Source organism: Gracilinanus agilis, chromosome 3 (assembly GCF_016433145.1).
Source record: "Gracilinanus agilis isolate LMUSP501 chromosome 3, AgileGrace, whole genome shotgun sequence".
In the NCBI taxonomy this organism is placed as follows: Eukaryota; Metazoa; Chordata; class Mammalia; order Didelphimorphia; family Didelphidae; genus Gracilinanus; species Gracilinanus agilis.
This window is the reverse complement of record NC_058132.1, coordinates 355,296,115-355,322,896: the sequence shown is the minus strand read 5'-3', so window position 1 is coordinate 355,322,896 and position 26,782 is coordinate 355,296,115. Positions and strand designations below refer to the sequence as shown.

Sequence of the window (26,782 nt, the reverse complement as noted above, 5' to 3'; positions counted from 1 at the left end):
TATTTATCTTTTGTATGCTTCTCCTGAGTCTTATATTTGAGAGTCAAATTTTCCTTTTGACTTGTCTTTTCAACAGGAATATTTGACAGTATGTTTCACTGAATGGCTATTGCCTCCTTTCTCCATCTCATCTCCCAAAGAATTATGCTCAATTTTTTAAGTGTCAATGATTTTTGGTTGAAGCCCTACTTCCTTTGCCCTCTAGAATAATATATTCCAGGCCCTCTGATCCCCTAATGTGGAAACTGCTAAATCTTGTATTATTCTGACTATGGTTTCACATTATTGGAATTGTTTCTTTTTTGGCTGATTATATATAATATTTTGTCTTTTCTTATTGCTGTAGCTAGTGTTTCTAATACAATGTAGAAAAATAATGTGAATAATAATACTTCATCCCTGATCTTATTGGGAAGGCATCTAGCTTATCTCCATTACAGATAAAGTAAGCTTTTTGTTTTATATAGAAACAACTTATTATTTTAAGGGAAGTGTTATTTTTCTATGCTTTCGTGTGTGTGTGTGTGTGTGTGTGTGTGTGTGTGTGTGTGTGTGTGTGTGTTTCAAACAGGAATTTATGTTAAATTTGTTAAAAGTTTTTCCTGCATCTACAGAAATATGTCTTTGTTATTGATATGGCCAATTAAGCTTATAATTTTCCTATTTTCATATAATTATTGATAGCTTTAATTCCTTACTCTGAGAACTGGTAAACTTGCAATTTTAAAAGAGGAAATGAAAGCTATGCTCCCTATTATATTTTCTGATTATTAAAGATTTGGAACATTTTTTTTATTTTAAATCCTTAACTTCTGTGTATTTATAGGTGGAAGAGTGGTAAGGGTACGCAATGGGGGTCAAGGGACTTAGCCAGGGTCACCCAGCTGGGAAGTGTCTGAGGCCGGATTTGAACATAGGACCTTCCATCTCTAGTCCTGATTCTCAGTCCACTGAGCTATCAGCTCCCCTCTACTTGCCTTGGCTTTATGACTTACGTGTAGCCACTAGCTCCTCCCAAAGGGGAGGTGGTCAATGTGCAGGGCTTGAAGGATTGACTTGAAAATCTTTGGAGCTGCTGAGCCTTGGAAAGATCGGGAGGGCATCCCTCCTCTGGCTGATGGAGCGTCAGGTAAGACCACTACGCACAGGGATGAAGCAGAGACTGCGGAGGGAGAGAGTGAGGGGAGCTGGCGGAGCTCGCAATTGCACCAGATTGGTTCTTTTGGGTATTTATTTACTGTGTGTAGAGCCGAGCCAGGAAGGGGAGAGGAGCTCCGGGGAACTGTGCAGAGGAGCATAATAAAGTAAGGAATGTGAGAGCTGGGGGAGGCCTGGAATTCATCGAATTCATCGAATTCAGCCTTTTCCCGTTTATATTATGGAGAAGCTGAGGACTAGCTACCCAAAGGCAGTTTGTGGGAGAGATTAGGGACTGTTCTATATAACAGAATCTCTTGATTTGGGTCGGCGGATTTTTAAAAACGAAGACAAAATATGATTAAGGTTTCAGTAAATTTATAAAAGGGAAACATGTTAATGAGAAAAAATTTACACCGATGTCATGACCACTATCCTAAGCCCCAGGAATAAGGGTTAAGGGGTTGGAGTGAAGAAGGACTTGGCAGTGGGAAAGGTGGATCCATTTAAAGAAAAAGAGGACAGTTAAAAAAAAAAATCGGTAAAGGGGCAACACGGCGACTCAGTGGATAGAGAGCTAGGCTTAGAAGCAGTCCTGGGTTTCAAATCTAGCTTACCTTATGACTCTTCTGCCTTGGAACTGATACTTAAAAATTTTTTTCAGGCAGTAAATATGAATGTATTTCGTCTAGCACATGCTTTTGCACAAACTGATGGCTAGAGTGAATAAAATAATAATGATCCTTACCACTACCTGACTCTCAGGGAACGAGAATCCAGAGGGATAATGTATATAAAAGTGCTTTGTATATCTAAAGTGCTTATATGATTAAATAATAACACTTATTATGTGTGAGGCACTTTATGGTTTTTATCTCCTTTGATCTGGAGGTGGGTGCCATTATTATCCACACTTACAGATGAGGAAACTGAGGTGAAATGACATAACCCAGGTTCACACCGTTATTAAGTATCTAAGATTGCAATTGAACTCCGATCTTCCTGGCTCTAGGACCAGTGCTTTATCCACTGTCTCCACTTAGTTGCCCCCAAACTGTTGCTTGTTAATAGCAAAATTAGCCATTGTACCCTGCAGAACCTGAGAGCTTCTTCTTGAAACTGATTCCTTTTGCTGAAATCCTTTTTTCCACTAAGACCAGTAATCCTAGCATCGGTGGTTGCTGGGAGAGAGAAGTGCTCTGGAGCCATTTCTGTGCTTTTCCTGGAGCAGTAGTATTTGGAAATCTTTTTTTGTTGTTAATCAGAAGGCAAAATGGATTATTTCACCGAATGAGATCATTTTAACTCAATTATTGAGTGAAACAATACTAAACATCCTAAATAGCACAGACTGAAAAAGACATCTGAAAGTGATTAGAGTCTGATTCAGAACTTTGTGTCCTGCCTGTTAGAGGGGCTTTTGATGGATATCGAGAAAAAAAGGTGTGTGCTTTCCAGGCGCAAAATATAGGTTAAAGCTTTTCAGTTCAATTTTTGGTATGGTTTAGCAGATAGAGTGTTTGACCTCAAAGCTAGAAAGATCAGGAGTATGGTACTGTTTGGGCAAATATATTCTAAGTTATGCTTCTATTTAGACTGAGAAACTTTTTAGATATTCAGAAACATACAAACACAAAATATCCGCACAAAAACAATTCATTTAATCTTTCTAAGCTTCATTTTCCACATCTTTAAAATGAATGGAGACTCAGTGACCCCTAAGGGTTCTTTCAGGTGTAAATCCATCATCCCATGATTAATTAAAGCAGTTATTATCTCAGCACATCATGGTTGGTTAGGACTTTCAGGCCGGACCTAAATGGACATATCATAGTCTCACATTTCTGAAATAATTAATTTAGCTATTTTGGAATAATCAACATTAAGGATGGCACCCCATAACTATCTTAATAGATAATTGCTTAATCAATGCTCATTGATTATTGATTCAAACAGCAGTTTTAATATGTACAAAACTCTGGACTAGGTTCTGAGAAATCTATAGATATAGATGCATATCTATATTCACAAATGATACAATTTTAGTCCTGAAGATCTTTATCTCCACGAATATAGCAAATTTAGAAAGCATGGATTTGAAACACTAGGCAAGAGTTTCATTTTTCTCATGTTTACATCACTTATTTACCTAGAGTTATTGATAGTTCTTTAAGGGGTTTTCTGGGCTTTTTTGAGGGTTCTCTTAAAATATAATTCAGGCAAGAGGAAGTGTTTCTTTTTACCCCGAAGTCCAAGGCAATTTACTTGCACTCTTAAAATAAATCTACTTTTAATTTTAAAGGGTAATCTACATTTGAGAGCACAAATTATTTTGAATGGGTAATTAGAAGATGATTAAAAACATTTTTCTTTCCTCTCTTGGTGGGCTTCTAGAAGACTCTTTAAACTTTGCCACTGTACTTCATCTGCCTTCTTACTCTTGAAATATACCCGACCCCTTTGGCCTTCTTACTCTGGAACATTTTCCAAACATGCTGGCCTCCTTATTCCATTTGCCAGTTTCTCTAGGACCTCCATTTAGAGAAAAGATCCAGACCAGCCATATTTTTCTCCTCTCAAGCTCTGATTCTGACTTTCCAGATTTTGCCATCAGGTTTCTTTGTTCCTTCCTTTTATGTCTTGTCAGTCTTCACTGGAGTGTAAGCTTCCTTTGGGCAAAAACTATCTTTTATTTTGCTTGTATTTGTATCCCAAGAGTTTTAGTATACTACCTGTCACTGGGTTCTGAAGATCTCTTTGTCTGTATTATTTATTATGCTGGAACAACTTTGGGTGATCGGTACTACTAACATTTTTTATCCAGTGGTGCTTCTGGAGATTTTATACTAAATGTAGTAGATGAGTGGCAAATACCCTATTGCAATTCAATGTACAGAATCTGATGCAGCTATTTGTGTTCAAAAGGTCTATGGGGATTGTATGAGGGTGAGTATTGATGATGTTTGGGTGTTTTCTGGACTCCCCACTTGATAGCTTTTGATGGGCCAGTATAGCTAACACCTCACCCCCTCACAGAGAAGACCTATGAGGGTATGGTTCTCAGGAGGGCTTCCCCAGATGAATAAGCTATGGCGGGGATGTTGGCAGATGATTTGGGGTATCAGTTGATGGACTAGGTCCAATCTCCTGTGCCACAAGTCTTGGGACAAGCCTCCCCCAACCCTGATTCAAAAGGCTTTTTCTCTTCAAAATGGAATTGGTATTTGTCTTCCCCTCAGCCACCCTACAATCTCCCCTTAAGGTAACAGGCCCAAACTACAACTAATAAACTAATAAGGATATATTTGACTGATAAGAGATTTCAGGGACTAGGGAAAGGGTTATTTTAGGGGTTTATTTGAGGTAAGAGGGAACAAGGGAAACCACCTGTAAAGATTGAAATTAATATTCAATGCCTCCAAAGTATGATATTTATAAAACTGACCACGCGCCTGTAAGAAAAACCTATTCCAACCTCACCTCAGCCATTTACCTTCCTCTCTCCTCGAGCTCAGGTAACTAAAGAGGAAGTTCCAAGTCACTTCCCCCTACTTAAAACAGTCCCTCACCTTTAATACGTCATCCAAAACAGGAAACCCATGAAACCCATTGGACCACGGGAAATGTAGTTTTAAGGACCCCCACAGGTCCACAGAAGTTTGTCAAACACTATATTGAGGTTCAATCCTTCCAAATAGAACCCCAGGTGATTTTAACTAACACACACCCTAACAACTAAGAATCCCCCTTCAAGAGATCAATTCTGGCTTCTTCAGTAGCTTGGTTCCAGAAACTGACTCTCTCTCTCTCTCTTTCACTATCTCCTAACTTTATTACTAGCTAACAAATAAGGGAATAACAGGAAGGGAAGGGTACAAGCTGGACCCAGAAAAGTCCCCAAGTGCCTGCTCTCTCTGGAGTTTGGGCACTATGGCCAAACTGAAGCACAACTTATCACAGATTCCTCTTTGTTGGCATTGAAGATCTGTAGAATGAGTTTAGCTGTTGTAGTCTCCAATGATGCCAGGGAATTTTAGGTTCAAAAGAGCTGTTTCCTCCCAGATTCTCCCTGCCACCCTTCACCACCCAAGCCCCCAGACAAGAGCTTGAACGTCCACCCCAGTAATTGGCAGTTGGCTGTTGGCAGTTAAGAATATTCAGAATCTTCACCAAACTCCCTCCTTCACTGGCCCCTCCGGAATGGAACCTCTTCAAAATTCCGTGAGGCCAGCTTCAGCTCCAAATCCCAGATATGTGCTTGATTGAATCCTTGATTTGCTGCCTTCCAACTCTTACAGGATAGAGTGGGAACTGAGCCAACTGATGAAGTGCTGTATGATATACAGCAGAGAAAGTGGTCAATATTACTACCTTTGAAAATAGATGAGCACTCTGTAGAATATGCTTTCATAAAAAGGAGTTCTTAACCTCAACTCTGTGAACTTACAAAAAAAGCATTTTGGTAATTGCATGTCAGTAGAATTGGTTTCCTTTTTACTGCATGTATTTTATTTTATGTGTTTAAAAGCATTGTTCTGAGAAGAGGTCACCAAACTGCTGAAGGGGTTCATAAATCAAAGGTTAAGAACTCCTACTTTAGAGAGAGGAGCTAAGATAGTAGAGAAAAAGTAGCAATCCAGTAACTTTAGAGAGAGGAGCTAAGATAGTAGAGAAAAAGTAGCAGTCCCAGTATTTCCAAACAACTTTAAAATAATGTCTCAAATCTAATTCTGAAGAGGCAGAGCCAACAAAAGGTTGGGGTAAGAACTTTTTTAGCTCCACGTAACTTAAAAAGTCACCAAGAGAAATCTGTGACATTGTGATGGGGGCCATCCCCTAGCATATGCAGAGGCAGAACCATCAATGAGCTTTAGATGTGATTGAGACAGTGGCAGGAGAAGCTTCTGAGATGGTGGGATGCTATGAAGAAAATAAGGATTTTAGACATTTAGTATAAAGTAGCAGCCAGTCCCTTCAGGCAAGTGCTGGAGAGTTCCAATCCTGGAATAGTGAGAAGGAAGGAAGTCTTTTTCCTGAGAGTGATTCTGGTTTGGCTGAGGCCATTAGGTGCTGGTTTTAATTGTCTCCAGTGAAGAGCCCAGGAAAATGGATTTGTTTACTACAAGAAACATCTTTCCTGTGGAAGTTTAGGTTTGAGCAGTGAACTTAGCTCTGGATGGTGGACATCCAGACTGGTTCAGCTCCCTGTCTTCATCGCTTTGTGGATTTTACTTCCTGTGGACCTGTGTTCCTGGAAAACCTTAGATCACCACTGGATCTGAGGAGGACCCAGGTGTGAGACACCCATTTCCCCTTCTAACCTGCCAAGCTGGACCTGACAGCCTGTGTTAGCACAGAGTAGAGTTTATCTCACCTTTCCAGTCCCTGGAGTCTGTCCATAGTTACCTAGTTTTAGTGTGATCTCTCCCTCTATCTCCAACCCTAAAACTCATTATTAAACTGTTTTTATTTACTTCCTGTGTCTTCTTCTACCCCAAGAAAGAGCCCACTGTTAGATACCTTCCAAAACCTGAGTTTCCCTGGCTAGGCTAGTGATCAGCAAACTGTCAACTACCATTACCAACCTGAATGTGTACTTTGCCCATTACCCATTTCCTACATCCCTTGTGTAGGTTATCTTGTGTGTCCTATCACCTGTGGGTTTGTGGAAGTGGTCCCTTCTGTATTTAACACCCTTGTGTGTACTTGTTATTCCCGTCTACCTATTTCAGGGGGGAGCATTAAATAGCTGGTTGGAAAGATATTTCAGGGGGCCCTTTGCTGCCATTGGGTGCAGGACCCAGTTGAGTTGCCCATAGGTATTTCTGGATTGCATTTCTAGGGCAAAGGGAAACACTAGTGATTGTGACCACAGTGGAGCAAAAGACCCCATCACAGCTCCAAGGCAGAAAAGAAAACTAGTCCTTGTGGCTGTCAGAAAGTAGAGGATGAAGTTCAAGAGGCCGAGAGGAGCACTGGCACATGTAGCTACAGGGGAGTAGAGGCCCATCTTGGGTAAAGATTAGAACCCAGGCCAAGTGACCAGTGACCATTCCTCTTGTGTGTTCATACCACCTTGGAATTACTGAAAACTTACAGATTCCCTGAACTAGCCCTGAAAACAGAAGCACAAAAAAAAACCTGAATATGACTAAGGGAAGAACTTATAACCCAACAAGAGACAAAAAGGATCATGGGAAGTAAAAGGAATAACTGATTATATTAAATTTAAAGATTTTGCACAAACAAAATCAATATAGCCAAAATTAGAAGAAAAGCAGGAAACTGGAGGGTGGGGATGTAGATTATAATAAGTTTCTCTGATAAAGACCTCATTTACTAAATACATAGGGAACTGAGTCAAATTTGTAAAAATATAAGACATTCCCCAACTGATCAATAGTCAAAGGATATGAAAAAGCAGTTTTCAAGAGCAGAAATCAAAATATAGTCATATAAAGATTACTCTAATTTTGATGAAAAATGTTCTCAATTTTAGACATGTTCAAGTTGAACTGATTATTAACCATCTGATGGCAAGAGGGTCTTTCCTCTTGGTTGGCCTTTTCTTCAGTGTGTTTAACTGCAATTTCATGGTCTCCGATGCTTTGACCACAACAATCAAACAACATTCTATGACAAAGTCATTCTGTGACATTCCCTAAAATCGTTCCTGGAATAAACAGGATATTTTGATTTTTCTGAAATCTAAAGCTTCATTGGAACTTTCTTCTCTAACTCTAGGTACATGAGAGATTCTTCTCTCCTAGTTCCACTTACAGTCTGATTTGGGGCATGACTATTGTGATGCTATGCCGGGCACAAGGTAAAAATGTATTATTCCTTGCTATGTTTAGCAAATGTTGGTATCAAGATAGGGCAACTATTTTCCTCAGTACTGTTTTATGTTATATATTTTATTTTTCATTTTTTTTTATTTTAAACCCTTAACTTCTGTGTATTGACTCATAGGTGGAAGAGTGGTACGGGTAGGCAATGGGGGTCAAGTGACTTGCCCAGGGTCACACAGCTGGGAAGTGTCTGGGGCCAGATTTGAACCTAGGACCTCCCGTTTCTAGGCCTGGCTCTCAATCCACTGAGCTACCCAGCTGCCCCTATATTATATATTCTAGACTGTATCTAAGAGGTTCACCAATTTCTTTTTGAGGAAAATTTTTGTTTTTGACTATCCTAGTGATTGAGAACTGAACAGTAGATTGGATTGCCAAATGGCAAACCTAAATACATCGTTAAGATGACAATTAAACCAGGACCACAAATAGTATGAATTAGTTGATAACAAATCAAGAGAATAGAACCAACTCCATGACCCATTCTGCTGTTTGGTACATGGTCTTTAGGTGGTCATATTAGTGTACCATGTAGACCCTGACTTGAATTTATTTCAGTAGAAATAGACTTCAAGGTTTATGAGAAATGTGGAGAATTTATAGAAGATTCATAGAAGATGGAAAGGAAGGGAAAAGAAAGGAAAGGAAAGAGGAGAAGAGAAGAGAGGAGAGGAGGGGAGGGGAAGGAAGGGGAGGGGAGGGAAGGGGAGGAAAGGAGGAGTCACTTGAAATGGAAGAAAGGGTAAACGAAAGCTATCTCACTCCAAATCTTTGTCTGACTTCACTGAAGACAGAAGAGGAGAAAATGGATTGAAAGCAAGCATAGGTTATTTCAGTTGTTACACATTGGAAGGGGGAAAACACTTAAGAATTCCTAATGGTTTCATGTTATGCTAGCAAGAAAATTATGTTAGAAAATTATAACTCCTAGTAGGTCAGTGATGGAGGCATTAGAACTGGAGGAAAACTTTGAAATCATATAGACCAAGCCCCTCATTTTATAGATAAAAAGGCTCAGAGAAATTAGGTGACTTATCCAAGAGCATTCAGCCAGTTAGTAAGAGCCAAATATTTCATTATAGATATGGAAAAATTATATGTTTTCCTCAGTGATATATATAAATAGAACAACTAGAGTCAATTCAGTATAGTTCCTCAGGTATTTATTAAGGTATCTAGATGGCACAGAAGGAAGAATTCTGGGCCTGAAGTCAGGAAGACCAGGGTTCAAATCCAGCCTCAAGATACTTATTAGCTGTGTGACTCTGGACAAGTCACCTGACTTCTGTTCACCTCAGTTTCCTCATCTATAAAATGAGCTGGAATAGGAAATGGCAAACCATTTCAGTATCTTTGTTAAGAAAACCCCAAATGAGGTCATGAAGAGTTGGACATGACTGAAATGACTGAATGAAATCCTAGATGAACCATGAACATGCACTTTGGAGCCAAATAGTCTTTTAGCTTATATTCTATTCTGTTTTTTTTTTTTGCTGTTTTATGATACAATTTATTACCAAATTATTAATTTATTACCAAAATTATAGTTTCAGAATTGAAAGGTTGAAGGTGGAAGAGGTTAGATTTTTTTTTCTCTTTCTAATTTTCTTTCAGTTGGGAAAAAAAAAATTTGCTAACTGAAAGCAGTTTTTGGACATAAAAGAAAGGGCTGTAGGAATAGATCCACTCCAGGCATGCATTTGTGAGAGTCACAGAAGTAACTGTGAATCAAGGTGACGTTGATCTCATACCAAAAAGAAAAACAAAATCTTCTGATCCCATAGGAAAAGTGATGACCGAGAATGAGACAGTGCCACTGGAGAGACCTGCTTCCTTAAAGTGTTCCCTGTCAACTCTTCAAGAGGCCTTGATAGTCACATGGCAGAAACTCACTAAAGGAAGACCAGAAAATATAGCAACTTACAGCACAGCACATGGTGTAGTAATCCAAAAACCTTACCAAAATAAAATAGAAATGACCCAGCAAGGGCTCAGTGAATCTACCATCACCTTCTTACGAACTACACCTGAGGATGAGCAATGCTATTCATGCATCTTTAACATCTTTGGTTCTGAAGCAGTCTCAGGAAAAACATGCCTCAAACTTTATGGTGAGATTATGTGCCTTTTTCTGCATACCTTCAAGTAATATGGGAGAATTCTTTCTTTTTTTTATTTATTCATTTGTTTGCTTGTATTAAATATAATTCTTCATTTTTATGTTTTTATATCACTAAAATTTCTCCCAGTTTCCTTTTCCCTCTTATCCCTCAGAGACATATGTGTTATAACAAATAACAAATTTAAAAATTATAACAAATAATATTTTTACAGAGAGAAAAAAAAAGGAAGAAGGGGGAAATGAGCAAAACTGATCTATATACTGAAAAGAGGGGAGAGGGCATACGGTGTTCCACAGCCATGGACTTATCACTACTACAAAGGAATGGGTTGAGGATATCTTCTCATGTCTCTTCTTTGAGATCATGTTTGTCTTTGCAATTTTTCAGCATTTACTTTTTTTAATGTTTTAATTTCTAACTGCCTTCCAAAATGGTTGTACTGATTCACAGCTCTACCAGCAAAGCAATATACCTCATAAATCCTTCAACAATGAGTATTCCTATCTTTAGTTATCTTTGCTACTTGAAAGGATCTAAGAGAAAATCTCAGGATTATTTTGATTTACATTTTTTTTATTCTTAGTAATCTGGAGCAATTTTTCAAGTAGGTAAGTAAACACACATACACATAAATGCATTTGTGTTTTGTGTGCATGACTAAAAGCCATATATCTATTTCTTTCTCTATACATGTATATATATATATATACATGCATATTTAAATATTCATGTAGAAGCTTTTCAATTTCAAGCAATCAAAATAATCTATTATATCTTTTTTCCTTTAGCTCTATTTTTAAGAATACATCTCCTATGCATAGCTGTGAAAAATTTATGATCTTCTCTTTTAATTTTTTATGCTATAATTATTTATTATGCAAGTCACATATCCATTATGAATGTATTGTGGATTATGGTATAAGGTTTGATATAATTGTAAGTTCTGCCCGACTACTTTGCAGTAATTCCAGCTCATTTTATCAAACTATCAAAATAATTCTTTTAGGAAATATTTTTCTTTTAGCAATTTTTCTTTCGGGGTTTATCAAATACCAAATTGTTGAGTTCCATTGTTTCTCATTTCCCCTTGTCTAGTCTATTATATCAATTGACTCTTTAAAAAAAAAATGATGTCAAAAGGTTTTTATAGATGCTGCTTTTGATATATCATGAGGTCTGGAATGTTCCTCCTTCATTATTACCCTTTTTCATGATTTCTCTTAACATTGTTTTTACTTCTAATGAATTTTATTGCCATTTCATCAAATTCTTTAAAATATCCATTTGGTAATTTGGTTGGTAGCCCATTAAAACTGTAAATATTTACATTTCTCTAATCAGGAGGAATTTAGAACATTTTTTCATATGATTTCTTTATATAAAAGCTGCTTATTCATAACCTTTGACCATTTGTCAATTGGAGAATGACTTATATTCTTATAAATTTGATTTAGTTCTTTATGTATTTGAGAAATGAGGATTTTATCAGGGAAATTTGTTATAAATTTTTCCCCCATTTTGCTGTTTTCCTTCTCATCTTTAATGACCAATATGACAGTAAAGGAAAATGATGAATGTTGGAGGAGATATGCCTAAATTAGACATTAATGCACTACTGGTGGATTTGTGAAGTGATCCAACCATTCTGGAAGGCGATTTGGAATTATGACCAAAGAACCATAAGACAAGCATACCATTTGTTCTAGTAATACTGCTACTAGGTCTGTATCCCAGAGAGATAAAGGTGTGTGTGTGTGTGTGTGTGTGTGTGTGTGTGTGTGTGTGTGTGTGTGTGTGTGTGTGTGTCTTGGGGGAGGGGATGGAAAGACCTACTTGCACAAAATTATTTATAGTTGTTCTTTTTGAGGTAGCAAAGAATTGGAAATTATGGCATATGATGGTGATGGAATACTATTGTGCTGTAAGGAAGGATAAACAGGATGATTTCAGAAAGAGCAGGGAAGACTTTCATGGACTGATGCAGAGTGAAATAAGCAAAACCAGGGAAACATTATACACAGTGCCAACAATATTGTGCAATGATCGTTTGTGACAGACTTAGCTATTATTGGCAATACAATGGTCCAGGACCATTCTGAAGGATTTATGACAAAGAATGCTCTCCACCTCCAGAGAAAGAACTGCTGGAGTCAGAATGCAGATGAAAGCATATGATTTTTCAGTTGTTTACTTGGGTTATGTTTTGGGATTTTGGTTTTATAAGATTATTCACTCACAAAAATGAACAATATAGAAATATGTTTTGCATGATAATACATGTATAACCCAGATTGAATTGCCTGCCAGCATTGGGATGGGAAAGGGAAAGGAGGGAGTTCTTTCATATAACTTAGGAAATCATATAACTTAGGAAAACTTGTGTAGAAATTTGTTACAACATGTAATTGGTAATAAATAAGTAAATAACAAAAAGTACTGTAAACTGACAGTGCTCTTATTTTTATTATATTGGAATAGCATAATCATGCACATTGAATACCAGTCCAGTTATTTAAGTTGACCTTTTAATTAATGAAAACTTTGTGATTGAATCTATATAATGTGTTGTGGGTTTTGATAGATTAATCTCCAAATATCTTATGCATGATGTAGATTATTTTGAAAGAGATTTTTCCCTTTATGCTATTATTATTTCTTAGATTTCATTTTTATTACATCGAGATGATAGGTTGATTTTTGAGGGTTTATTTGTAGCCCATAAATTTGCTAAAGCTATTGTCTTAATATCTTTACATAGTCCCTGATGTTTTCTAAATATAATAATGTATAATCAGTAAATAAGGATAGTTTTATCTCTTCTTTGCATGTCTTTAAACTTACATTTTCTTATCTTATTGCTTTTGCTAGCATTTCTAGAATTATATGAAATAATAGCAGAGAGAGTGAGTATCTCTGCTTTATTGCCCTATTTATTGGGAAATTTTCTAATGTATCCTTATTTTATATTATGCCTACTTTTGACTTTAGATGCATACTCGGCTATATTAAAAAGATTCTTCTATGCTCACACTTTGTAGGGATTTTAGTATAAATAAACCTTATACTTTGTCAAATACTTTTTTTATAATCATGTTTTTCATTTTAATGTGATTAATTATAATGATAGTTTCCCTAATTGTCAGTCACAGTTGAATCCCTGATACAAATCCATCTTAGTCAATAAGGTATGGTTTCTTAGATGAATTGCAATAATCTTTTTGATAGAATTTTATTTCAGTTCTTTATTAAATATTCAATAATGATACTAGCCTATAGTTTTTTGCTTTATCTTTCCTGGGTTTAGGTATTAAGACTAGATTATAAGAGGAGTCTGAATAATTGCTTTGTTTTTCAATTTTTGAGAATAATTTGTAATATTAGTACTAATCACTTTTAAGATTTGATATAATTTTAGTGTATATTTGTCAAAATTGGGGATTTTTTTCTTTGTTGTTTTACCTCTAGCTTACTTCCCTTTTCTGAGACTGAATAATTTTAGAACATTACTTGGGCTTTTTAAATTTTTTTATTTTTTTTAAACCCTTACTTTCTGTCTTAGAATCAATACTGTATATTGGTTCTCAGGTAGAAGAGCAGTAAGGGGTAGGAAATGGGGATTAAGTGACTTTCCCAGGGTCACACAGCTAGGAAGAAACCAGGACTTCTTGTCTCTGGGCCTGGCTCTCAATCTACTAAGCCACCCAGCTGCTGAAAATTTGGGCCTTTTATAAAGTATTAATCTTTTTCTTTTGTCTTCTTGGTTTTGTTAGCTTATGAATATGCACTACAGATTTCCAAAATTAGTTTTTTTTATCTTCCAGTTATGATTTCACTTTGCTCATTTTTCTTTTTATTTTGTTGATTTGATTTCCTGCTCTCTTCTTTCTAAATAAGATTTGCTAAAGATTTATCAATTTTATTAGTCTTCTCATAGAACAAGATTTTAGTTTTGTTTATTCTTTATTCTTTTGTTTCCAACTTACCTATTTTTCCTTCAATTTTCTTTTTTTTTAACCATATCTTCCGTTTTAGAATTAATATTATGTATTGGTTCCAGGGCAGAAGAGTGGTAAGGGCTAGCAATAGGAGTTAAGTGTCTTGCTCAAGGTCACACAGCTAGGAAGTGTCTGAGGGTGGATTTGAGCCCAGTCTCTAGAGTCTTGGTTCTCAATCCACTAAGCCACCTTGCTACTCCCTTGCCCTTTAATTTTTAATGTCTCCTCTTTTGTGCTTGTATTGGGCTTAATCAAAAGAAGGGACTTTTCAGTTCATGAAAGTGCAAAGTCTGGCTCTTTTGTGAGAACTAAAAGATAACTGAACACTACTGTAAAAATGTACATACTTTTTTGGTACTACAAGCTCCTGATACCTGTGTCAGTACATTCCTGCCCCCTTCATTCAGATTTCTAACTTTAGTATTTATGCATAGGGAAGGTACAAATACCATTCCTCCTCTGGTCTCCTCATAGAGCCACCTATGAACAGCTATTCTAGCATAGATCCCAGCCCAAAGTTCTGGAAATTGGTCAGGGAAAGGTTAATAAAAAGGCAGGAAGCTAAAGAGACCTGGCTTGCCACTTGTTAGATTGTGTACAGTTCTCCAAATAGCTTAATGGAGAAACCAAAGAGCACTTAAAACAATAACCAAAGGGCAGCCAGAGTGTCTATCCGGAAGAAACCTCAAATGAACTTCCTCATGGCCTACTTACAGAACAAATTACTAAGTGGACAATGACCAAACCTTAGCATCTGGCAGAGTATTAAATTATTTCAGGGGTATGTGAAGAGGAGGAAGAATTCAGGATTAGTTGGTTGAGATCCCTGATACATGGCACAAGTTTCACTCCATTGTGTATATGCTGTGCATACTTTCTCATCTCACTCTCCTCCGCCTGTCCATTGTAGGCTCTCAAAAAATTAGTTTTACAAATTCCAATTATGATTTCACTTTGGTCATTTTTTATTTAATTGAATTGATTTTCTGCTCTTCTCTTAAAATCAGATTTGCTAAAGATTAATCTATTCTGTTAGTTTTTTTCAAAAAAAAACTAGCTTTTAGATTTTATTCTTTTGTTTTTAGTTTATCTATTTTTCCTTTAATTTTCAGTATCTCTTCTTTTGTGCTTATATTGGGCTTATTGATTGTCTTTTACATTTTTTAATGGTATGAATGCCCTCTCATTCTGCAGTATAGTCACACAAAAACATTGATTCACCTATAAGCAAGGTGTTTTGAGTTTTTAGTCCATGTTATTTTAGATCTTTTCCTCCACCACCATTTCTTCTAGTTAGGTTCCATTTTCATCTTTATCCCCTTGTGTACCTTTAGAAACAAAATTCTTAATGGCACATTTCTCAACAGAGAAGTGGTCAGAGTATACAAACAAATAATTTTCAAAACAAGAACTGTAATGTATTCACAACTACAGGGAAAAAGTGCTCAAAATCACTGATAATAAGAGAAACAAACTGAAACAACCCTGAGATTTTATCTCATACTCTGCAAATGGCCAAAAAAGTGACAAAATAATAACAGATTGAATTGCTTATCCACTCCGGGAGAGGAAAGGGAAGAAAGGAAGGAGACAACATAAATCATTTTGGAAACCTTATCTTATATGAGACTGTGCTCTGGGAAGGGAAGAGGGAGTGATTCATGGGATATTACGCTAATAGAAAAAATGCAGAATATTAAATAAAACTTGTTTAAAAACATAATAAGTTGGAGAAGCTAAGTGACTCAATGGATTGAGAGCCAGATTTAGAGATAGGAGGTGCTCAGTTCAAATATGGTGTCAGATACTTCCTAGCTGTGTGACCCTGGGCAAGTCACTTTACTCTCATTGCCTAGCCCTTACTGCTCTTCTGCCTTGAAACCAATGGACAATATTGATTCTTTTTAAAATTTTCTTTCTTTCTTTCTTTTATTTGGATAACAAATTTCCACATAAGTTTTCCAAAGTTATATCATTCATGTTGTCTCCTTCCTTTCTTCCCCCTCCCCTCCTGGAGCTGACAAGCAATTCAGTCTGGGTTATACATGTACTATCAAGCAAAACACATTTCCATATTATTCATTTTTGTAGATGAATAATTTTATAAAATGAAAATTCCAAGTCATAAACCCAAATAATCAAGAGATAAATTATGTGTTTTCACCTACATTTCTACTCCCACAGGTCTTTCTCTAGAGGTGAATTGCATTCTTTTTTTTCACAAGTCCCTCAGAGTTGTCCTGGATCATTATATTGCTGTTAGTACCAAAATCTGTCACATTTCATTGTTCCACAATATTTCAGTTACACAATATTGACTCTAAGATGTAAGATAAGGGTTTTACATATCTACATATAAATAAAGGCACTATGTTCTAAATCTCTCATTCATCTATTTCTGGGACTTAGGGTAACTCCCACATACAAAGGGATTTTCCTGTTCTGTTTTCTTCACATCAGAAAACAATAATCCACTAAGTTCAACAGGGAGCAGTTTTGCTAACTCACAATAAACCTTATTTCAGGAAAACTGTGGCTGCTAAGCAGCCAGAAGCCTGGGCGTAGTTGTTAGCTCTGAGTACTTCTGAAGAAACAACAAATGGTCTGATCGTTGCTCAGCTCCCTGGTGGTCTTGTTAAGCAAAGCAGATAGTCTCTAGGAAGCTGAAATATGTAAACACATAAGCAAGCAAATCAGTCAGTATCTCAGTGGCATTTGTCTCCCACTGTGCATACAAAGCTGTCATTCAGCCATTCATTGACAGGTTATTCATTAAAAGGAATATTGGAGTTAAAGTCCTGTCTCAGACACTTATAAACTTTGTCACCCTAAGCAAGCCTCTTAATTTCTCTAATTAATTTTTCTCATTCACAGAATGAAAATAATAACAAAACCACAATACAGTTATATAATGCCTACTGTATGCCATCTTTGCTAAGCAATTCAGGATTATTTCATTTAATCCTCATCACAACATAGGATGTAGATGCTACTATCCCCATTTTAAAAATGAGGAAACTGAGGCTGATTAAGGCTAAGTGACTTGCCCAAGCTTAACAGCTTATAAGTGTCTGGGGGCCGGATTTGTACTTAGTTCTTAAGGATAATACCACCTACCTCACAGGACATACCACTTTCAACATTCATCACCCAGCATTTTGCAATGGATCCCAATGTATTAAGTCTCAGTTTCTAAATGGTTTTCAAGTTCTCCACTTGAACTACCCATTCAACATCATTTCTCACTATTCTCTGATATATACCTTCTGCTCTGATTATTCTTAGCTTTGTCATTGTCTGCCTCCAAAATACACATTTATCATAACACTGTGTTTATTCCTGCTGCTTGTATTCCTTCTTTAAAATTCCTTACTTGTCTTTTTTCTTACTCTCTCCCCACCTCCATTCTAGTCATATTTCAGCGCGGTTGTGACATTCAAATAAGGGGAACATAAAGTCTTCTGTTAGGCATTTAGAGCACACCACAACGAGAGCTGCTCTCAATACTTTAGAACATATAGGCTCTTTTCCTTTTTCTTTGATCACTTTGAGAAATAGACCTAATAGTTGTTTTGCTGAGTCAAAGAGTATACACAATTTTATAACTCTTTGGGCATAGTTTTAGATTGCTCTCCAACCTGGGTGACCTTAGCTAAGTCACTTAATATCTCTTTTGGAAAACTAAGGGGGTTGGATTAAAACCTGTCTAAGGTACCTCCCAACTGTGAGCCTATAATAGTCACATCACAAGATTGTGTGTACTTTACAATACTATATAAATTTAAGTTATCACTATTATTTTCCTATGAGCCTATGTATTCCAGGAACTATTTCTTATACTTCCCTTTTTTTTTTTTTTTTTTTTTTTTATCCCTTACAGTGCTGGGCACATAGATGCTGAATCCATTTTGGTGATAGTCCATTATTGGTTTTTGTCTCAGTACAGCCCACAGTATTCCTGAACTATGAGTTCTCTGGGGACCACCTGAATGTCACCTGCTCTGCCATTGGCCGGCCGGCCCCTGTGATCTCCTGGAAGGTGTCTGGCTTAGTGGCACAGAATACCAATGAGAGTAACACCAATCTAAATGGTACCACATCAGTCACTAGCACACTCCACATCAAAGACTTTGAGAACTGGGTGGAAAAAAAGATTGTCTGTAATGTGCAGCATATGGAGAGTATGATGGAATACAGTGTGACCCCAAGCAAAGAAGGTACAGGTAAAGATGCCTCTGCTGGTGTTTGTATAATACACAACCAGTTAGTGTTATTCTTTGTCTATTTCTCTTTCATAGGAAAAATAGAAAATGGATCTCCCAGTGTGTGGAGTGGAAATCAAGAGGACCTTGGAAATTTCAAAGTTTACCCTCTTTTACCACTTATTAAAAAAAATATGACCATGGAAATTTTCTTCTTATTTATTTATTATTTATTATCATTTAAAATTTATTTATTATTATTATGACCATTTAAAATATAATGCTTTATTGGGAGAAAGAGATGGGGGAAGGGGCACTATTTCAGGTCAAGAAGCCAAGACAGATGCCCCCGAGGGATTACGCACCCCATAACAGAAAAACCCCTTACTTATAGGAGAATCCTGATGTAATCAATTCTCTCAGAAGGGATTATGACATTTTACCATAATTGGAGCCAATGTTGAATAGTTTTACATTGACTTTACAGTGAACACATTCAAGCTAATTAACATCTTCAAAAGAAATTGGAGAGTAGCTTCACAGTGGATACATCCAAGCAAATCCATATTTTAAAGATATGACCAGGAAGCTGGAGACAAATACAAAGAAGGAAGTAGGAGGGGCTGATGAGAGGATCATTCAAGGCTTCAACTCCTGTTAGAAGCTTCGATAAGCCAAATACAAAGATATAATAGGAGAGTCAAAATATAATAATAAAATAAAAGAATAAAAATAAAAGAAATAATAAATAAATAAACAAACAAACAAACAAATGAAATTATAAAAAATAATAGGAGACAAAAGAGTACTCAAGATTGGTACTTAAGATTTGGTGGCAGTATTTCTGGATCTAAGACCATCAGCCTGGGACTCCTGCCTGGGGCAATTTTCAGACAGACTCACTTAAAGCTGTAAAGCTTTTAAAAGAATGGGGGAGGAGGGATGAGGAGACACACCAACCTTTAGATATTAATAACTTTTAATAATTTGAGAATAACACACTAATTTCTCATTCCACACACCAGGAAAACAAAGCTATAAAAATGAGGACTCTGAGGAGGATACTTTAAATATATTTTAGTTACAGATGATTATTGTGCCTGGCACTGCCAATATAGGTACAAAAAAAAGTTCACATTACTTTCATAACATTATCCCAGGAGGAAATGTGATGGATGGTCATTTACAAATATATACAAATAATATGCAAAATAAATGTAAAAGTTTGAAGACATAGGCATCAGCAACCAAGTTATCATGAAAACTCATGTAAACAATAGTATCTGAACTGAGCTTTGAAGGAAATTAGAGAGTCTAAAAGGGAAAGAAGATATTTCTCTGACCCACCATCCCAACTGCTGCTGCTCCACATATATCCTTAGTTTTCCTGAGTTTACATGAGGGACACGTAAGGAGAGAACCTTTTTGTACTCAGTTTTGCACACTGAGTGATTAGACCAAATAACCTGAGCCCTATCTCTAATGACAAACCCTGGAAGAAGGTATAGATCTCCCTCTAGAAAATATGGCACAGGATGCTGGTTCCAGGTACTCTTTTGAACCAAACACTGCCTTCATAGACTTTCCTAGGATTTCTCCAATGTCTTGTTCAGTAAATTCATTGTGACCTCATTTCAGGTTTTCTTAGCAAAGATACTGGAATGATTTGCCATATCCTTCTTCAGCTCATTTTAACAGATGAGGAAACTGAGGCAACTAGAGTTAAGTGATTTGCCCAGGGTCACAGATCTAGTAAATGGCTGAGGCCAGATTTGAAGTCAGGAAGATGAGTCTTCCTGACTCCAGGCTTGGTGCTCTATTCATTATATCACCTAGTTGCCTGAAAGAGAGAGTTAACCAAAAGTCAAGTTTCAGAGGGACTTCTTTACACATTTAGACTTCTCCTCCTTCACAGAGTTTACAAGTGCTTCTTCTCAATACTTTCTTGTTCCCCAAAGGAAGTCTTGAAGAAATTACAGAATTTCTAGCATTGAGAACTGCCCAGAAGCCATCAGCTAGCTCATTTTGTATCTTTATGTAAATAGCCTCTTGATTTTTATTTGAAACTAAAACTTGGAACAAGATTCCCAGGGAGTTTCCATTCTTTCATAGGTATGCATAGGACTGGAAGAGATTGCCCCTCTGCCTACAAATTATATAGATAAACGTTCTTAAAGGAGATAAGTGGTATGTCCCAGGTCACAAAAATAGCAAGTGACAGAGGCATGTTTTTAACCATTGCTAGCTTTCCTAGTGAATGACCATGACATCCTAGAATATCACCCAGGGAGTCCCTGAATGTCACTTAGTTGGAAATGGATAAGTAGAAAAATTTTTGTCATGATTTAATCAGGGCAATGCAGTGTAAGTGACCACTTTAATTACCCCAATCAATGAATGCTTTTTCCTTCCAAAGTCCTAGAATTATATCACATTCTCAAGAAATTTAAAATTTTAAATAGAAATAGACCTCCAAAAAATGTATATATGTTTAAAGGAAAACTATTTTCTAATTAGAGTATAGAGCATGTGTGGTAGGGAAGGAAATGTTCTTAATAAAATTAAAACCTTTATCTATGTTTCTTTGAATATCTGACTTGCTTATTTTATTTTTACTGCTACCCCTCCCCACCCCTTATAGGTCATCATTTTTCAGTGCCTATAATGGTGAGTGTCCTTGTGTCTGTACTGCTCCTGCTGGCCTTGATTCTACTCTTATTCTACTGGAAATATCGGCGCCAGAGTAGAGGTAAGTTGCAGGTTGAAGTGGGGGTAGGAGTTGGAGAAAATAGAGAGATAGTAAAAAAAAAAAAAAAAAAGTGGAACCAAATTGTTTTCTAATGTTGTTTGAGGAACGTGCTATCAGATATTTGTGAGATGGGAAAGTTATATTTTTTGTTTTCATTTCAAAGACATCAAAAGGAATTCTGGATCATATGACTACTAAGATGGAAGACTAGATATTTTCTCTAGTCCTTATAACCTTTCAAAAACGCCCAAAATAGGATATATGTGCAAGAAGTAAAATAGAGTTTCCATGAGCCACAAAATAAAGACATTTCATTAAAAACCACTCAATTAGTTAATAGCAAAAAAAAAAAAAAAAAAGGCCAATGTCTATTAGGTAACATCCTTAGTCATTGTGACATAACCGTATTTTGGGATCCACTTAGCAATTTCCAACTTAGTTTTTGCCATCATGCCCTATCCCTCTGGTTACTCCCCCGTATCCATTCTGTGACAGCAAGTAGCATAATTCTACCCTGACCCTCCTTTTAAGTATAAGGGCTGATAGAATGCCTAAATCAAAGAATACATTTTAGTATGGAGAGTGTTTAACTGGAAAAAACACAGAACTATAAAATACTCAGAAAAACCACATCTTTAATCAGGAGAGGAGTTTGGTACAATTTCCTCAGGCTTCCAAGTAAGAGTTACACGCTCAAACCCCACACAAAGCCGGGAGACTCTGGCTATTCTGGCTATCAACCTTTGGGAGTGCCAACAGCTCTAGACTGACAGTTCTGAGGAACCATGAAAATTGGGGAACTTATATATACCTCTTGAACTGAGGATGGGAGAGTATAGTTGATTGGCTTTACAATGGCTACAAAGAAAATGTGGAGTCCTAGACAGGATTTTCTGGGAGAGGCTAATGCTTTACAATGGACACAAAAGGGAAAGATCCAGCCAAGGGGCTGGGCTACCTTAGAAAGGACTTTGACATTAAGGGAGAAATGACTGGGACAAAAAGAAGGGTACTTCCCACCTGATTAAGACTGCTAGCTCCACCTAAAGTACTTTAAGGTCTATTGTTAGTCTGAAACTTGTGAAGTTGGGATTTCCCTCCTGGAGAAATTCTCATGTGACAAGGACAAACTTGAGGGCTTCAACTTTCAAGCTAACTAAACTTGGGGGTTTTCAGATTCCACATGGCTACAAGTTTGGAGGTTTCTATGTTCCAAGTTGACAAGAGAAAAAAAAGATCATTAATGCAGAGAATAAAGGAAAAATAATTTTTAAAATATACAGAAAAAAACTAACAAAAAAGTTGAAGGGGAGGAAAGGAAGGGGGCTTTTTAATTAACTACTTGAGAGAGGAAAAATAGGGGAGAAATCAGATAAAAGAAAGAAAGAGAAAAGAATTAATCTAATAAACAAAACTCCAAAACTAGGAAAGAATGTATGGAATGGGAAGATGTAGGAGGTGAAGGTAGTGGGAAGAGAGCCTCTGTGAATAAGGTTGCCTTAAAGTCAGTAGGTTGTGCACCTGCCTAGGAAAATGGAAAGACTGCTTGACTAAACCTTCAGCAGTGTCTCTCTTCACCTTATTATGTTTATGTATATGACCTAAGACAGGAGACATCCTAATTTAGTAGGGGAAGCTCTCTACATTGGGAATCAAAAGACTTGAGCTCAGATTCTGCCTCTTCGACTTCCTGCCTGTGTGACCTTGAGTAAATTTCTTATAGTTTCTGGGCTTCAGTTTCTTCAGGACATTGTATTAAATGACTAAATAATTATATGTTTTTCCCAGCTCTAAAATCTATCTTAAGTCATTTCTCATTGTAGTTTTTAGTTTCCTCCTCTGCCAAATAGGAGGAAGGACTGAATGCTGTATAAGGTACTTTAAATTCTAAATAACTTTTCCGCCCTCCAAACCTAAATTCCTCTTCTCCCCCTAAGTGCTAGGCAAACACATTGGCATTTGGCTTTCTGAACTACACCCCCCTTTTCACTTAAACCTCTCTTCACTCAAAGCTCTCAGACCAAGGCTGACAGGAAGACAGAGGGTTGCTGGCCAAATGTTCTTTTGTATTCAACCAAGCCTTGGCTTTATTTTCCTGTTTCCATGTGTGGAAAGTAAATATTAATCCGTACCCCTTTTTGGCATCCCAAGACAACCTTTACATTTTGTCTTTAATAAAGTTTATTAATATTTACTTGTATAGGAAAAGGAAGTGAGAGAGACAGAGACAGAGAGACAGAGACAGAGACAGAGAAAGAGAGAGAGAGAGAGAGAGAGAGAGAGAGAGAGAGAGAGAGAGAGAGAGAGAGAGANAGAGAGAGAGAGAGAGAGAGAGAGAGAGAGAGAGAGAGAGAGAGAGAGAAGCTTATTCTATCTAGCCAATGGGTGGTCTCAACATGTCTCCCTCAGACACCTTCTTCTTGGTGGGTCACCAGAGAAACAGAGAGAGCACACTTCCTGGATTTTTGCTTTTTAACCTCCCCTTTCACATCTGGTTCAAAATTTTTGCATTTTGAAGGAAAAAAAGTTTGATTTTAAGATTGAAACTAAGAACTTGCTTCTCTCTTGCTGAAGCAGGGTAGAGACAAGTTCTTTGTTTATCTATAAATGAGCCTCTTGGAGAGTGATTAAATCAAATTAGATAGACAGAGCTATGCACAGAGAATAATGTTCTGAAGTTATATGGTGATTCCTGGCATCTGGAAGACCCTCTTGTTGTCCCGAAGACCCACTTATTGTCCAGACTGAGGTCAGAGTCCTCCAATCAAAGAGGCTTGGGAAAGGGACCTCAGGGAAGAGCAGAAATAGCAGCAGGAGGAGGAGAAACCACTTTTTCCTTGGAATCCTTGTCTGAGGAGGTGTGGGGACCAGCTGAAGGCTGGCTCAGCTGGCTCACAACGGGAGGTGGCTAGGGTGGCAGGGCACACAAGACTGGTACCTTTTCTTTTTCTGGCCTGCTTTTTGTTATTTAATAAATAATTATAAATTAAGCTACAGTCTCCAGAGAGTTTTAATCATAACACATGGCTGTTGCTATTGTTACCAACTTTTAAACTGTGTATGCAAGTAACTTGACCAAGACATTCCTAAAAAGCAATTGTTTTAAAGTGTCTTTTTCTAGAATTTTCATGAATGAAGCTATTAAAATTCAAGGTAATTTCCACTAAAAAGGGAGAATTGCATAAGGAATTACAAACTCCATGTTGACACTCATGCAAATTATGAGATTTGTGGGGGAATTCTATATTTCAACACAGAAACCAGGGACTACATGACTATGTAGTAGAAGGAACATTGGACTGAAAGAGTTGATGAGTCTTTGGTAAATGACTTCCCTTCTTTTGGGTCCTTAGTTTCCTCCTCATTCAAAATCGAGTTTTCTTCTTTTTTTATCCCCTTAGAACACAGCTAATAGGATTTTTTTTTTGCTTTTTTATACATATTTGAAATGAGTTTAATTTTTCTTGCCTTTTCAATAACTAGGGTAGGGGAAAGGGATGCAAAGAGTATTTGAAACTGAACACAAAATAAAACTAAATTTTAAAAAAAGCAAAGAAATTGCACTTAGCTAGTCACAAGATCCTTTCAAGCTCTAATATTATATTAAGAATCAAGGCCTCTTTAAGCCACTTGCACAATCATCTTCCCCTATTCTTTTTCTTCCTGCCAGGCTTTATGGATGCCAAGAAAGACACCTGGTATTAGCATGAGGTTATCATTATCAAGCTCTGTGTGTGTGTGTGTGTGTGTGTGTGTGTGTGTGTGTGTGTGTGTGTTTACAATAGCAATGGGTAACTAGAAGAATACTAGCTTCATTAAAAGAAATGAGAAAGTCAAGAGAGGAAGTCACTTGGGAGCAATAGAGAGGATGAATTTCATTTAAAATACGTTAAGTTGAGCAAGTAAAAATATATAACAAAAATACGGGCAACTAGAGCTAAGGTCTTTAATCTTTTTTTTTTTTTTTTTTTTTTATGGACCGCTTTGACAATCTGTTGAAGCCTATGGACTCCTACTCAGTATTATGTTTTTAAATGCATAAAATAACATACAAAATATTACAATGCAAAAAATTATTTTGAAATACAATTATCATTTTAAAAGAACAGATTCACCTCTAAGGTCCCTTCCAGCTCTAAACATGGGAAATTCTATAATAGATTTGGAATAATGTGCATAAGGATTAATTTTTAAATAAGTGCTCACTATTATAAAAGCAGTGGGGAAGTAAATGTCAAACCACAACAGTATCTTTACCAAGAAAACCCCAAAATGAAGTCACTAAGAGTCAGATACAACAGAAATGACTGAACAACAAAAATTATTAAATCAGGTTATTTTTTCGATCATAGAAAGATGATCTTTTAATAACACTGATATAATTTTATGGGTCACATAATTTTTTACCTTCCTTCTGACTGCTAATTGTGGACTTTGATTTGTCCACAGGTTGTTTTTAAGTTGAAAAAATTCTAACATTTCTTGGTAAGGGGTAGCACATTATTCTTCCTGCTTTTATTGCAGGAATTTTTTAATTTTTATTTTCAATTTTATTTTATTTCAATGAGAAGAACAAAAGACTTATATTTTTCAGGAACATTTTTTCATCTTTCTCATGGTTCATTTTTTACAAACTAGACAGGATGAAGAAAATAGAATTTCCCTGGAGATTTTTATAACATTTACTATAACTTTTTATATAAAAATTAATCAAGTTTAGTTACTTAACCTAGCTTTATATCATTGAGAAAATGTTCACTTCCTGTCAGAAACCCTAGTAAGTAGTATGCTCCTGAGAAAGAATTAAAGAGAGGCTTTGCTATTAGCCAATTATTATAGGAAAGTCAAATGATCTGGCTTTCTTTTTTAATTAATGATGTTTCAGCTTAAAAAAAAATATTGATCTTAGAGTCACAAAACCTGTGTCCAAATCATGGCTCTCCCACTTACTGTCCCTATCCTCCATGTCACTTAATCCACTCTGAGCTTCAATTTCTTCAAATAAAACAAGTTTGATAACATTTTTTCTCTCTCAATTTTTGAGAATAATTTGTGTAGGGTAGAAACTTATTGAAGGCAGCTAGGTGGCACATTAGATGGAGTGTCAGGCATGGAGTCAGGAAGACTCATCTTCCTGTGTTCAAATCTAACCTCAGACACTTACTAACTTTGTGCCCCTGGATAAGTCACTTAACCCTGTTTGCTTCAGTTTCCTAGTCCTCAAAATAATCTGAGGAAGGAAATGGCAAGCCACTCCAGTATTGTTGCCAAGAAAACCCTAAATGTGGCAAAGAGTCAATCATGACCAAAAAACCAACTCAACAACAGATAGCATCCTTTTTTTTTTCAAATGTCATGGAATTGTCTTGTAAATTTATCTAGACCAGTGATGGGCAAACTATGGCCCGCAGGCCAGAAGCAGGGGGCCCCCTGAAATGTTCTATCCAGCCACTAGACATTATTCCTAATCCGACGAATACAATGAGTAGGATACAATACAATGAAACTTCGAAAGAGTTGCCTTAGACACAGTCTGACAGATGAGCATTTTCTTTCCTTTGGCCCCCTCTTTAAAAAGTTTGCCCATCACTGAATTCTAGACCAACCATCAGTCTTTGGCAGTTTCTTTACAACTAGTTCAATTTCCCTTCTGAGAGTACAATAAGATCTCTGTTCATGCTTTATTAATTTGTCTATATTAATAGCTAAAGCATCAACATAATTT

General features: G+C 36.6%; 1 protein-coding gene across 3 annotated transcripts in view; it reads left to right on the top strand.

Moving 5' to 3' along the window:
* The first annotated feature begins 1,091 nt into the window (after positions 1-1,091).
* LOC123242388 (OX-2 membrane glycoprotein-like) overlaps positions 1,092-26,782 on the top strand; it is a 46,707-nt gene continuing 21,016 nt past the window's right edge. The window contains exons 1-5 of one of the 3 annotated variants that reach the window (XM_044670100.1): positions 1,092-1,129; positions 7,882-7,963; positions 9,773-10,099; positions 18,048-18,329; positions 20,950-21,057. In XM_044670100.1, coding sequence (XP_044526035.1) covers positions 1,118-1,129; positions 7,882-7,963; positions 9,773-10,099; positions 18,048-18,329; positions 20,950-21,057 — 811 coding nt within the window. In that variant the 5' untranslated portion in view covers positions 1,092-1,117. Of the gene's footprint in view, positions 1,130-7,881; positions 7,964-9,772; positions 10,100-18,047; positions 18,330-20,949; positions 23,290-26,782 lie in introns of those variants that run through there. The other 2 variants (XM_044670099.1, XM_044670098.1) reach the window with 2 other exon arrangements.